The sequence below is a fragment of the Neodiprion lecontei genome, chromosome 6 (assembly GCF_021901455.1).
Source record: "Neodiprion lecontei isolate iyNeoLeco1 chromosome 6, iyNeoLeco1.1, whole genome shotgun sequence".
Taxonomy (NCBI): Eukaryota; Metazoa; Arthropoda; class Insecta; order Hymenoptera; family Diprionidae; genus Neodiprion; species Neodiprion lecontei.
The window spans coordinates 20,859,039-20,874,004 of record NC_060265.1 but is presented as its reverse complement, the minus strand read 5'-3'; the positions used below and the strand labels follow the sequence as shown (position 1 = coordinate 20,874,004).

Sequence of the window (14,966 nt, the reverse complement as noted above, 5' to 3'; positions counted from 1 at the left end):
ACCTAATTATAATATATTGTTAACTTTCAATTGCATTTATTATTCTCATTACGTCAACGTAAAAATTTCTCATACAAATTCCATCGTTGACTTGTATTTTTTTTTATTGCTGCTTACACGAATTGTAAAACGTTCGGTAGGCGATGAAATTTTGAAAAAATATCTACACCATATAAATTGTTTTTTTTTTCAACGTTCCAGATACGATCACATACGATGAAAAAATGTCTTTGTATATACAATAAATTTTGACTTAGGTATATACCTATGTATTTAGTGTGGCCAGCAGTTCTTTGTTGTATCTCACCTGTATATTTTCAAACTTTGTATGTAACAAAGATTTTTCTTCTGCAAACTTTTCGTAAATTGAAGCAAAACTGTCGCTCGTTTTACAGTTTTCTTTAAATTGGTAAATATGTATTCAACGATTAATTATCGGAGGAGTGAAAAGAATTTCGAAGAGCTATTGTCGCGTACGATGCTGGTTTATCAGGTTCCATTTTTTTTTTTTTTATTATCATACTTAGTTTTATAATACTTGCAATGGACGAAAGAACTGTGATACATTCTACGACTTTGGCACGTTAAGGTATACCTAATAAATTCTCGTCGTCTAGATGTCGGCGATAAAAAAAACGTCTTACAATTTAAATCAATAGTTGAAAGATACGTTGATAACAGTTTTTTGCTATATTATTATACGTTTATACGCGCTGCAGATTTCAACAGTACTGATAGGGACAGTAATAAACTTCACCTTGATTCTGTATTCAGAAATATAAATCATGAGTTGGGTTCATCTTTGGACTATTCCAAAAGACACATACATGGTTTTTTTTCTGCGCTTGTACTTCTAGATTGCTGAATTATTCTTTGGTAGAAAGAGCTACGTATACATATGTACATAATATACTGGCAAAGTTTGACAATTCAACGAAAAGTAAAGAAAAATGGTAATAATAAAATGTTCGCCGGAAATATTTACAAATTTGCTTCGGTAATTAAACAATATTTTTTCTTTTTTCTTTCTTGCAACACGTGCACCTATGATGTATTATATTTCAGTTTCGTATCAGTTTTTGTTCGAGTTTATATTATACGTGTTTCATTCACGCTGATACGATTGAATAAGACATTCATTACAAATGACCGTGCAAAGAAATGTCAAACCTGTTTTACAAAGAGCACGACGTGCGAATAAGTCGAAAAATAAAATCGTAACAATCGGGTAAAAATGTTTCACATGTCGGGGAAAAAAGTAAAACAAGGGTTAAGAAAAGAAAAGAAGAAAAAATAAATAGATAAAGGCAACAACTAGCTATCGGTAATAACTCGTGTTTGCACGGTTGTCAATTTTTAATTTTTTCCCGCAATCGTGCAGCCTGGTAAATTATTACATCTGTTTGTTATCGTCGCTGTAGTTTGAGTAAACATTTTGTACACAATGCTGAAATTGGTATAATATATACACAGCCTGACGAAATACTCGACAAATGATAAATGTTTAATTTGAATTAGTCACGGTATTTATTGATGCACGGTAGCCGTTTGTAGAGAATTTGTGTAATCAATGGAAACAAATATAGTAATTCTGAGAGTCATTATGAGGGAAGGCAAGTCTAATTAATTTGTTCGGTAATTGACGAACTCTAAGACAAATCGGTATTTTACCTCAAATAGGTATAACATTCCGATGTAACAAGTCGTCTCTGACACTTGATCTTACTTCGTAATTATTCTCGAGGTGAAAAACGGGAGGGAGGGCATTTGTATAATGGATGGAAAAATGCTCAGTTTATAGAACCAGAAGTGTCGGAATGAGTCAGATTGCAGTGTTTATCAGGAATGAAATAAGGAACAAGTCCGCGATGATCATTTTTTCTTCTTCCTTTTTTTTTTACGTAAATTATTATGTAACGATTTTTCAAGTGCGGTTTAAAATGGGTGGTGCGTAATGAAAAATAAATAAGAAGTAGAAGAGATTAATTTAAAAAAAATGAACAGGAAACTTTTTTATTTCAAAGTCGATAAAGTTCAAAAGTTAATGCAGGCTCTAAAGTACACATGAAACTGGTTTTCACCTTGATGTTTATTTAATCGGAGAATTCACAGCTGAGTGGATAAATGACAGATTTTATGTCGAATAGCGTTGATGATTTTGTAATACCGAGGATAATTAATCTATGAAAAAATTCGTAATCTATTATTCAGGAATTTATCTTGCGGTAAGATAAATCACTGTGTATGAGAATGAATCCGCGTGCTTACTGATCGTTGCAAGGGATCGATCTAAGGCAAAAAATGATTTTTTCCTCCTTTTTTTATGTTACAGATTCCTTAAGAATGGAGGAGGGTCATCCGTTTTCGTTATTCTCGTCAAGGTGAGTTTAAATTGATGACGGAAAAATCTGTCCTATCGTATATAATATACTTGAGAAAAATCGTCTGTCATATCCGCTCTACAAGAGCTAATTATTTGTATAAAATACTTTTCAACATATGTATGTCTCTCGAAATATTTATGGTGATCAAAACAAGCCTGAAAGCTTTAGAGTCCTATCAAAAATACCAGAATTTAAGCGCTTCGAACGTTTTAATTATAATACCGCTTCTCAGATTGTTGATATCTTACAGTCAGCTTATATTATTCGAATTTTGACGAATTTATTCTAATCACACGGTATAGGAAAGCTCTTAAACTCACGTAGGCTATTTAATTTGCGTAAATAATATTGCTAAAGATTTTTAAACGGTTTATATTTCTCCGTTCGAATCCTTAGATCCTAGTTTATCTTTGCATACATCGTTGCATTGACCAATGACGTTTGATTTCGTAAGAATTATTACGAAGAAAAAGTACGTTTGGCTTTTTTCGTGAGGTGTAAGATATATATAATATTAATTGAACAGGAGGAAGAGAGGCATTCAGCTGGCAGCTGTGCTAGTTCGGGGTTAAATTGAAAATCGATAACGCGTTATTATACATATATGTGTATCGTGTATACGTATATTGTATATATACATATGAGGCATTCCACCCCAAACCGATCTATGTTTGATCTTCACCATCGACGATTTTACTTATTATTAAGCATGGCGTAGAGTGTACAAAAAAATCATCTTTCGCCGAGTTTTAGATGTTTTGTATTTTTCAAAAAACCTTAAACTTAATGAAAGATGATTTTTGCGTACACTCTACACCATATTTAAAAATAAATAAAATCGCCGATGCTGAGAGTCGTAAGTAGTTCGGTTTGGGGTGGAACATATATATGTTTAATATATATATATATATATATATACATATGTATGTACATATATATATACACCTGCTCCTTCCTTCTCCTCCTCTTCTTCCTCTTCCTCCTGCTTCTCCTTATTCTACGACCTCGGGTTGAGGAGGTATAAGCTTACCACTGCTGTGCCAATGTACGAAGCTTACGTTTACTTTTAAGCTCATTATCTGCCCAATTCACGATTCCCGTCAGTCAAGTGCGATCGGGGTTTTATTCTTACGTCTTATTCGCTTTGTTTAATTCGTGCAGTTTATTATCTGTGTAGAACAAATATTATCTGCAGTTAGCACTTTGATTATTTGAGTACGAGAAGATAAATTTCGATCGTCTTTGATTATAATATATTATAATACGTTTTACACAGAATTTCGAACGATAAAAAAAAATTTACGGACAAATTAAACCTTTGTACAATATTACGGCGATCGTCGAAATTTATAAAAGGAATCTATCATATTTCCATGTGGTTTTATATTGTAATAAAGCTTTTTAGAATTGTTTTCGATGATTGTTAATCGGGTGAAGGTAAGAAAAAAAAAAAAGAAAAAAAACATAATAAACGATCGATAGAAAAACTAACGTATCGATTTTTTAAAGATACGAAAATCTAATCCGTAGAGTTCTCAAAATGAATAAAATCCAGGTATATAGAAAATTGAAAAAAAACGGAAAATCGAAATATCGAAAGACAAAATATACAAGGGTCGAAACAAAACCGTATAATCTAGAATAATATGCATACGGTTCTATATTATCGAGACGAATTCTAACGATTCTTCACTCTGGAATTCTACATTCTGACCTTTCTATTTCATAAACGTGGTCAATCGACTTTTGAAGCCTGATACAGCAGACAGTGTTTTTCTTCTCAAATTCTCTGTTTAGTTTTCTTTAATTCAATCTGTCTTTCGAGAGTAAAGTGAACGTAATTTTCACGTATATTTTAACATTCTTGTACGAAAATAGAATTAAAAAAAAAGAAGAAAATGATACTAGCGTGCGATCTATTGCGATTTTCTTTTTTTCCCGAGGTCAAAAAATATTACCGTATTACACAGCACCGCGTTGATACTTTAATCGTACGTGAAAAACACATCGAATGCAATCTGTTAACTGACGCAGTATTAAATTGAGGCGGAGGAAAATAAATCTACGATGCAAATAAGTCTCGACGAAGTAATTATAGATTATTACACATACGACTGTCGATATATTTTGCGTTTATACAAATTAATCTCGAGTTTATAAATTATACCTATCTAATGCATATATACTATATGTATAATGTATTTAAGGTATGATATACATGTTAATTATAGATCGCAGGCAAGAAATATACGTTCCAACAGCGATTATTTATTCTATATTTCCGTTGATTTTCCTGGCACATGGTCAAACCTTGTCTTTTCCCTTGGGTATTGGATATCTATAACGAATGCCGATGAAATTCCAAACTTTGAAACACATAAAATGCTGCATAATTGTACTAACATCGATAAAGTATTGATCACACGGTTTCTTTCAACCTTACACTCTTTACACTCTTGTCTTCATATATCTACAAAATATGTATATACATTTATATTTATACGTATAAAATAATTCGTAACGCGCATTGATTCCGACACTAGTTTGCCGGAAACAGGAAGCAAAAACCAAGAACGTAAAGGAAGTGGTTGCATTGCTTGGCTGATTACCGTAACGTGTTTATACATCTGTATAATAATTTTGACATTTGCCTATTCGGTAGAAAACTGGCTTATTATATGTTTAAAGGCTAGAACAAAGCCCTGGCCTATATCGTTATTGGGTGAAATATTAACCGCGTCAGTTCACATGCCAACTTGTCGTATATCGTTATAAATAATACCTCGTTGACAAGAGAAATCGCAAACAAAACACAGTAAATGTGTGTATTCTGCGAAAATTTCATCAGCTTTTAACCCTGACCATCTTGGATTTGTTTCAAATGATTTTCTTTTTTTTATTTCTTTCTCTTACAAGTTTTATATTCACTTTACGCAATTGTCTCCACTACAAAATACATTCCAATCTTCTTCTTTCTTTTCTTTTAAAACCGCTGTATTTATACGCGATTGGTTTTGTGAGTGATATAAAAAACTTGACCTCGTATTACAATTTCATTGGGAAAAAAAAATCCGAACCTTTTGCTTTATTCGTTCAACCGTTATTCATAATTTTTTTTTATATTGATTAAAAATTGTTGAATATTTGTTATTTTTGAACGAAACTCCAAGGAACGAATGATGTTTTTTAATCAGGAATGTGTTATATGTTTTTTTTCTTTTACCATTTTTTTTAATTCATTTCGTTTTTACTCTTCGTCGTGTTTTGATGTTTTTATGCCTTTTTTTTTCTATTTACTTAACTTTTTTATCTTTCTTCTTATCGAAAAATATATAACGTCCTTAACCTTTACGCGCAATTTTAATGCAAAAAATTGCAAATCTCTTTTAACGTTCGCTCATTTCCTTTCGTTCTTTTCGTTTCCGGTGGAAGAATCTTGCTGCATTATGTATATCGTATACACGGCATCAACTTTAACGATATGTATAACACATAGCATTACATAACTTTGTATAATTGATAATAAATTTGTTCAACCTGAGCTGCATTACAGTTGCATGTTATGGCGGTTCATTAATCATCGTGGAACCGTTTTAACTGACAAATTTTCCAATTCGTTTTGCATATTATGTATTTATGTATGTAAAATTTACGTTGTACATATTGAATGTAATATTATGGTGGTTAAAGAAGTTCTAGGTAATGAAAGGGGGAGGGAGTCGCGACGGTATTATTAATGAGGCAAAAATGAAAAAATTTGGAAAGAAAGGCGAATGTATGGCCGTTAAAAGTATCGAGCTTAGAGAATGTTTTTATCACGTGAAACATAGCTATGGTGGTCATTAACTCAACTACTACCGCGTTCCAGAGTACGCTGACCTTTTGTAGCATTCGTTATGGTGTCTATGACAGCTGACTTGTAAGACGACACGTCCGCATGGGTGAAGGAACTTTCCTATCTTGTTTAAATTGGGTCAGTGATATTTTGAGATTGACACAATTTTCTGATATATCATAATTTCGGCTAGGGAAATATGAGGCTAATATAGTTGCATATTATTATTTTGTTTTCCAACTTGTGCAGTGTCGGTACGTCTTGCTGGAAATTTTATAATATCGATAATCGTAGAAACGTATGTTGTTCCTCGAAACAGATGCGTGTTCAGGCGTTTGATGTAATCTGAACTGAATTAACTGCTGGAAGGTAGGTAGTTTTGTTAAAAGGTCTGAAAGCGTAGTCCTGCGATACGTAAGATAGATTGGAGAATTTTTTTTCTTTCTGATTTATATAGCGTGTCCGATAGTGATTGAGACTGAGTTTAGGGCCTCCTTAATTAATAGGCAAGGCTGAATAATGAGATATACGTTGAAAGAGGTAACCATTTTGGCTTAGATTTTTTGTTAGATGAATAAGGGGTGAATATACGTGCAGCAAAACGTACATGACGACAATGTCGATAGGTGGAGGTAGGAAATATAGTAGAATAATCGAAGGAGAGAAAAAGTAGCACCTAAAATTCCAGGTGTAAAAACTTGTTTGGGGTAAGTCGTTGATCGTTGATGACGCAAGTGGTCAGGGAATTCTGGAAAACCTGGAAATATCATGGAATTCTGAAATTCTGGAATAGTCAGGGAAATGTCTGGGGTTTTTCCAGAAAGTCAGAGAATCGTTTGCTAAATTTTTTCCTATACAAATACTTCCGTCAATTTTTTTAAGCCTTAGATAAATCAGATCGGACACAATTTTTTTTACCATCGCTAGAAAGTTCTCTTCAAACTTTGAATATTCCTAAATATTACCTTACAAACGATTGCGTGTATCGGCTAGACGGGACAGTGTGACCCGGGTGACAGTTCGTACTTTCGTAACAAAAAAAAAAAAAAATTATATAGAAAATACGTATATTTTTTTTTAATTTGCTGCAACCAATCCATCCGAACTGGTTTCTCAGAGAAGTTTTCCTCGTCACTTAGCAAGGGTAGTTCGATAAGTGAATCCACTGCTTACCAATTTTTTACGGGATGGATGATTGAGATCCCGAAGAGCGGCTATCGATGACCGCATCCACAACCCAGCCGCTATCTTATTACGGCCTATTTCCGGTTAGTAACCCGTCGACTACGCGCACGTACGAAGGAAAAGAGAAAATTAGAAGAACTTCCATCGAGGAGTTGAATGTTTGAGTATGTAATTGATTCATTGTCAAAGATATGGAAAGTACAGTGAGAAGATGTGGAGGAGGAATAAGGGGAGAGGTGAATTTCGATGTTGACCGAATGAAAGATGACTTGATAGTGAGTACGTGGGAGAGGAAGGATGCGATGGACTGACCAGTTGCAGTTTATTAGTAGTGGGGGCATTCTGCTGATACGGTATGGAAACCGAGGCAGTGAAATGATGATAAGAAGAGGATGCAGGGTATAAGGTAGCTCTATAAAGACTCTGGGAAAAGAATCTAAAGTCTGGAGAACGTTTTCCATGTAACACAATGTTCTTCTTCAAGGGGGGTGGGTTTGCAGCTTGGACAGTCTAAAACTTGTTTTTTTTTTTAAAGAAAATGAAAGCACTTGGAACACTTTGAGTATGAGGGATTTATTTTTTACAGTTTCAAGAACATTTAAGAATTTTTTTTTTTAATTAATAATACAATTGCGGCATTGGGCATATAAGAAACGAACGACCATGTTTTTAATCCGGTAGCGCAGATTCCTCGGTGCAATTTTTTACCAAATCGACTTGAAATTTTGACACAATCTTAAAAAATTTTTCATCGATTCGTGCTTGCGGCTAGAATTTTGAATGTTGATCCCTAAATTTTTTTTACAAAAATGATTTCAACAATTCTTTGGTTGCAAAATGAAACTTCTTTTCCATAATCGTATATGTTTAAAAACAAAAAAAAATTTCAATATTTGGGCTGCAACCTCGAACCCGCAAAGATGTTTTTAATGTGAGAAAATTTTGTTATCTGTTACAAGGAGCTGTGTATTTAAAACAAAAACTGCCTCCGATATACCTGTAAAGAAAAAAAGAAAGAAAACAAGTAAAGAAAACGGGTGTGATACAAATTCGTGACTATAGATCAGATAAGTAATTTCAAGAAACGCGGATTGTTTTTTTTTTTTTTTTTTTTTACGTAGGCTGATAAATAATTCTCCTCAGTTTCGTTATCGCGGTTGAATCATGCGAGGCTTGCGTGACGGATTTGCGTGCCGTTTATACTCTTTGAAGAGAAACAACGCGGAGCAGGCGCGAAACCTCAGAAATGTTATAAGACATTTTGCAACAGTGTTGTCGCCTTCCACGGTTATAGAGATGTAATTCATTACTAGCTTTGTTTCCTCTACACGCGCTGCACCCTCGACTTTTATTGTTAATGTTTCCAGCTTTTGTGTTTGATGTTGTTAACGTTTGGATCACAAAGTTCGTTGAAGGTTTTTTCTTTTATTTCTTATTCTTCTTGTTGTTCAATTAAAAAAATTATTTTCTTGTGTTTCGATGAATCTAGACGATATGCCGATTCGTCAGAAAGTAGAAACGAAACTTTGAATCGTAAAAATAGTTGAATAATTACGAAAAGTATTGATAATTTATTAACCATTCTATTTTCCCGTACTTGATTGTCAGTTTCGATTCCTGGTCGTAATACGCGACATGGAAATTAAAATCAGATTTTTGTATTCATGGAACCGGTAGATTTATGGAAGCCATAATTACCGCTCTGATCAATTTCTTGTTGTGTTTGATGACATTTCGTTCATTGCATCTGCAGAAATAACATATTTATTAATAAGCTGAGGATGAATGAGTAATATTTGAACAATATTGAATGAAGGCAATTGAAATTACGCAAAGGTAAATAATACTTGATGTCAAATCTGTTGAGATTCTGTTTCACTTGTACATCAAATACCATCATCTAATTTCTTATCGTATACCGTAAAATTTTGTTACAGAAACGTCACTTAGGGGTCGCCCCACCATGAGAGGTGAGTTTCCTTGTTTTATTATTTTTCAAAGTTTTTAGTAGAAAAACTTTATTCACTTCTCTGTATTTAAAATGATAATTCGTTGGATGATTTCGATTGAAGAAGGTTCCGAAAATCAGTAAGGTCCTAATAAATGACGCTTGATGATTCAATTCGCCATGACAATATATATATTATATATATATATATGTATATGTGTGTGTGTGTGTGTGTATGAACCTGATTGATTTCTACACGTATAATAACAGTTCAATTAATCGACTCTTAATAAATGCTCAAAGAAAATTTTATAATTGGTATAAAATTGTATAATAGATTCGTAAATTAAAATATGAACGCTTTCATTTACGAATATTATGTATCAGAGCTTTATCGTAGAGCTTTCAATTCTCTACAAAAATATGTATTTTCCATTATTATTTTCGGTATATTAGTCAACGACTTGTAAGATTTCAATGAGCAAGAAAACTTTTTCTCATGTTATTTCCGTAAGATATTTCGATCGCAAAGCGGACCATCTTAGAGTTGATGTAAAGACCAGAAATTTTCACGAAACTGTTATTTCTTGTAAATTTGAAAACGTTTAAGCCTTTGGAAGCATAAAAATTGAAAAAACAACGCTATTAAGGACCGTCCTAGTGTAAACATATGTGGATTGTGATGATCAATAGTTGTTGTTATTGTTATCAATAGTTGACTCAGTGATCTTTTTTTTTCCGAGATTTGTTGCGGCGTGGAAACGCCCATTTTTGGATAACCGTCACACCACTAGAGCCGTGTAAACCATCTGACCGATATTTTACTCGAGTTTGTTTTTCATCTCCCTCTTCTTGTCCTTCTTTTCATTATTTTCCTAGAAAATCATCCAGCGTTATGTTATAAACATCGAAGTAGGTATACTGCCTGAAAATGGCAGAGATAACGAATAACCGTAGAAACGTTTCCGTTCAGAAAATCAATTAACATTGGTCTACGAAAACGAATAAATAATAAATAAAGATAGAAATTGCATACTCGCGAAAATATTTACCTACCGTTGTTAAATGTCATTACATACAGTTATAAAATTCGGCCTGTGAACTTGAACTTTTTTATTCCCTCATTTACCGACTTGTTTAGTTATTATTTCTCATAGTATATACGTAATACCGAGGTCGTTGATATTTATATGGTATATACATGATGTCTGTGCATACGATCATTGCCACAGTTTATCGACCGCGCTGCTACGTCATTAAAACTAGTACCGAACTAAATTACCTATGATATTATATAATAAAAACAAATATCTTCGTCTAAGACTAGATGATAGATTATAGCTCACAGTTACTCGTACATCTTATTATATGTGTACGGTGTAGGTTCTGTAATGTAGGTTCAACCGTTGCCTCGTGAATTAATCTGCGACGAAGAATCATCTGGATATACTTACGTTATACGTTATATACGGGGCAGTTTTTACCATTTCGACCTGGGTCTGATTCTTTATATGATTGTTCCCACTTCGAAGAGCACGCTGTTTTTCGTTTAAATTTTCTGCACTTGATTTGAATTTCATACAATTTTTTAAAACGATTTTATTGATCGACACAATTCAAAAATCTGAAAAAATTCTGAAAAATTGTATTGAGAGATAAAATTCACCCAACTTGTGGAATGGATATTCGAATAAAGTATACAGAATGTACGAAAGATCGTTTATCACGTTTCACTTGATGCTAAAGTGTTATAGAACGTATTGCGAAGGTATAATAGCCACATATACGAATAATTTTGTACATTTTTATTTTTCGGAATGGAAAATGTAATTAAATCGTAATTTCACTTGACATAAGACCAGCGTTTTTGTCTTCTCCTTCATCTCCTGTTTCGTTTCTTGATTTAAACCCGACTTTGCGTTAATATTTAAATACCAAATTTCCGGCTTGTTTTATATCACATGACGCGTTTATTTTTATTCTCGATTTCAATTACGCAGGTTTTTATCCCCAGCGTGAAAAGTTCAATTATTGTTTTGCAGCTTGTTTTTTTTTCGACCAATTGATCGGTATTTAGCGGAAACATGCACGTATATCGCATACTTTTTTCTCGTATTAGTTGCAATTTAGGTATGATGTCGATGTTTCTGCCTTGAATGAAAATAAAATGAATGTACGAAGAAAAAAATCACGTTGTTCATCTGTACCGTCGAAGCGATCGTGTGTCGTTATTATCTATCTCTAATCCATACTTGAAATGCTCATCAAACACGGTTTAAGTAAATCTGTCACTCGACGATACTCCAGTTATCAGCAAAACTTATCGCCGGGTCCCTCACTCGGTTCCTTATATTTCCAGTCTTTATAAGTCAGTGTCATTAATTTTTTTTCATCTTTTTTTTCGTCAACCGTGATTCGTCTTTTACGATTTATAATCTGTTCACAATGACACTGAGTGTACACTTTTATCACGTGATAATTGACTGCGTGAAGATAATAAAACAAGGAATAAATGAAAGAATAAAAAAACTTAAAATGCATTTGCTTATTTTTTTTCTCCTTGCGTCATTTTTACTCATCTATCATGCATACTTTGCGACTTTATATATCTTCTTCCGCGAAAAGAAAAAGATTATGAATAATTTTTTGCGACGGCATATAAAGAAAAAGAAGAAAAAAAAAAAAAACAACTGTCAGCCTTATATTACTTGCACGAGACCTGCAGCAATACGTTTGGCTAATTATTGCTTCTCGGTTTTACAATTAATCACTTCTCGGATCGACTTCACAAACCATAAACAGAGATCGCATTCATTCTGTGAAAGTTTCATGCAGTTAATCAACGAACCGGAGGGAAGAATTTCGGGTTTCAAGTATCGCACACGATTACCGTGCACGTATAATCAACCATGGATCTGATTACAACGGGGCCGTTAATTGACTCGCAAACACATGTCAAATATATTTTTTTAATCGATGGTACAGGGGCGTAGGAAGCTGTATAATGCGGTAATTTAAATTTTATCAGTGTCGATCGATACGTAATATATACATAGTATAAAGTAGAATTAATTGATTGGTCAATATTTTCGTTGCCGATAATTAAAACTGTCCGTGAAATGTGAAAGTATATTCAATTTCAACCGAGTCGTCAAACGGATTGCATGTTTGATTACAACATTGCTAGAATTGATTGCATAGTAAAATACTTGTATTTTTTAATATTTATTGCACAAGTTTTTAATGTGGAAAATTAGAAAACACGGAAATTCTCTAGATACTATAACGTGGCGATTGTTCCAACGGTAAAACGCGGTAAAAACCACTTCATTCTGCCAGTTTGGAAATTGAAAATTATGCAATAATGGAAAATTTACGCAATATTTTTTTAACGCAAAAACGCGCAATGAGCGGAAGATCGATAGGGAAAAAATAAAAAATTTACTGGCTGCTTGTTTGACCCCACGACTGACTTAATTCCATTTTATCAGTTTCGGGGGTGGCTGTCATGGGTGGCGGTCGAAATGGTCGTGGAACCTTGGTGAGAACCCTGGCCCTCGTCTTCCTGGCAACTCTTCTCTGGCTGCAATTTCACGTGGCCAGTTTGACAAGTCGTTCCAGTTCGCCGCCGTCAGGAAACGAGAGTCTCCTAATGCTTGTGCCTCAGGAACTGCACAGGTACAACAAATCGTTGATTCGCAGCTGTTGTTCGAGCGATTTTCTACTTTTAAATTTATCTCAATTCCCAAATAACTTTTGCCCACCAGGTTTCTGAAGGACAGGCGAAACTCGACCGCCGGATCCAATTCGACGGCCGGAATATCTGGGAATCTTACGATATCCGAGCTACGTCGACAGGTAGAAAAGGCTAATCTGGAACAACGCGTTTTCAACGAGGAGGCTTTTGGTCCCCTGGCTTCCGACGCCCCAGTAATTGTCATTCAGGTTCACGCCAGACTCACTTACTTGAGGCACTTGATCGTCTCCCTGGCACAAGCTAAGGGGATCGAACAAACGCTCCTCATTTTTAGTCACGACGTATGGGATCCGGACATCAATTTTCTCGTGCAGAGCGTCGATTTCTGCAGAGTTATGCAGATCTTTTATCCCTACAGCATACAGACTCATCCCCACACATTTCCTGGCGAGGATCCCAACGATTGTCCACGTAACATTAAGAGGGAAAGGTGAGTTGTACATCCACGAAACGAAACCTTGAACAAAACCTCGCTTTCCTCGTTTACGAATTCGTTTTTATTATTGGACGCTTCATCGGTCGCTAATTGACTTCAAATTCGACTGCAATTAGTAACTTTTCAGACTGCTTGTAACTCGATGTCTGATGTGATCGGTGATTTTTACTGTGCTTTGGTCGAGTCATCAATCCCTTGTTGATCCCAGTTGGAATATGATGAAAAAAAAAACAACTGAAATTGCAATTTTTAGATAGGGGTGTAGTCTAAATCCAGAATTTCGACTGGACTCTGCAATAATTTCAGTCGCCATCTTGAGTTTATCGCTGAAGTCGGAAAATATCGACCATCGGCTAAAAATTGTTACGACCAAAGTTACAAAGAATTAAACTTCCTATAAGTGTAGTTGGGGCAATTTTTAGTTAAAAATTTAAAACGGGTTAGTTATTTCACGGCTACTGCAGAATTTGGTCAAATTCTGGATATAGAAAATTAATGACGACCCTTCTTCAACGATTAGGAAAAGAAAATTGTGGTATCTGAAAATTGAAATTTCAAAGTTACATTCCTCGGCTGGATCGGTTCCTTTTTATTTTTTTCTTTCCTTCTTTTTTTTCTCTTCTCCTTACAGTGCTCTGGTGAAGAAATGCATAAACGCGGAGCATCCCGACCTCTACGGACATTACAGGGAGGCGAAATTTACCCAAACTAAACACCACTGGTGGTGGAAGGCGAATCGAGTATTCGACCAGTTAACCGTAACGAAAAACCACGTTGGGATGGTTTTGTTCCTTGAGGAGGATCACTACGTCGCCGAAGACTTTTTGCACGTACTTAGACTGATGGAACGTACATGTAAGCACAGCTGTGAACGTTGCAACATTTTGTCGCTGGGAACGTACCTTAAAACTTACAACTATTACGCGGACAACAAAAAGGTAAGCCCTTACTTTTCGACGCTAAGTAATTCGTACGTATAACGATTATTATTATTATTATTATATACGACGTTTATTCACACGGACATATCATTATATGTAATATGATCACACAGCTTTTTGCAAGTCACACAATTAAGCCACATAATATAAAATAATTTTTTAGTTTATATATTATTAACTCTGCTCGTGAGTCTCGCGAGACCTTTCACATATTATATATTATGCTGAAAATTGATGTGTGATAATTGATGTTATTATAACTTTATTTAATGATAAATATTTTACAACATTAATCAGGTATCCTAAGATAATTCCATCACGTTTATTCACCCGAAAGAAAGAAAATAATTTAAAAAAAAAAAAAACACAAATCACATATCACCGGGGATAAGGGATCATAACGTCCGATGTCTGTTTTAATTTCCTGTCAATATTCGAGTACTCTTGCCTCGGATCAGTTCAGCTGTTTAAAGTTCGTGA

At 34.4% G+C, this 14,966-nt stretch overlaps 1 protein-coding gene across 12 annotated transcripts in view; it reads left to right on the top strand.

The window, feature by feature from the left end:
• LOC107220216 (alpha-1,6-mannosyl-glycoprotein 2-beta-N-acetylglucosaminyltransferase) overlaps nucleotides 1-14,966 on the top strand; it is a 56,806-nt gene that overhangs the window by 30,308 nt on the left and 11,532 nt on the right. For 10 of the 12 annotated variants that reach the window (XR_006905114.1, XR_006905113.1, XM_046744346.1 and 7 more), the window contains exons 2-6: nucleotides 2,333-2,381; nucleotides 9,342-9,374; nucleotides 12,844-13,030; nucleotides 13,120-13,539; nucleotides 14,177-14,483. Coding sequence is in view for 10 of the 12 variants with exons in the window: in XM_046744346.1 (XP_046600302.1) it covers nucleotides 9,368-9,374; nucleotides 12,844-13,030; nucleotides 13,120-13,539; nucleotides 14,177-14,483 (921 nt within the window). In the remaining 2 variants the exon portion in view is untranslated. The remainder of the gene's footprint in view (nucleotides 1-2,332; nucleotides 2,382-9,341; nucleotides 9,375-12,843; nucleotides 13,031-13,119; nucleotides 13,540-14,176; nucleotides 14,484-14,966) is intronic. The other 2 variants (XM_046744343.1, XM_046744344.1) reach the window with 1 other exon arrangement.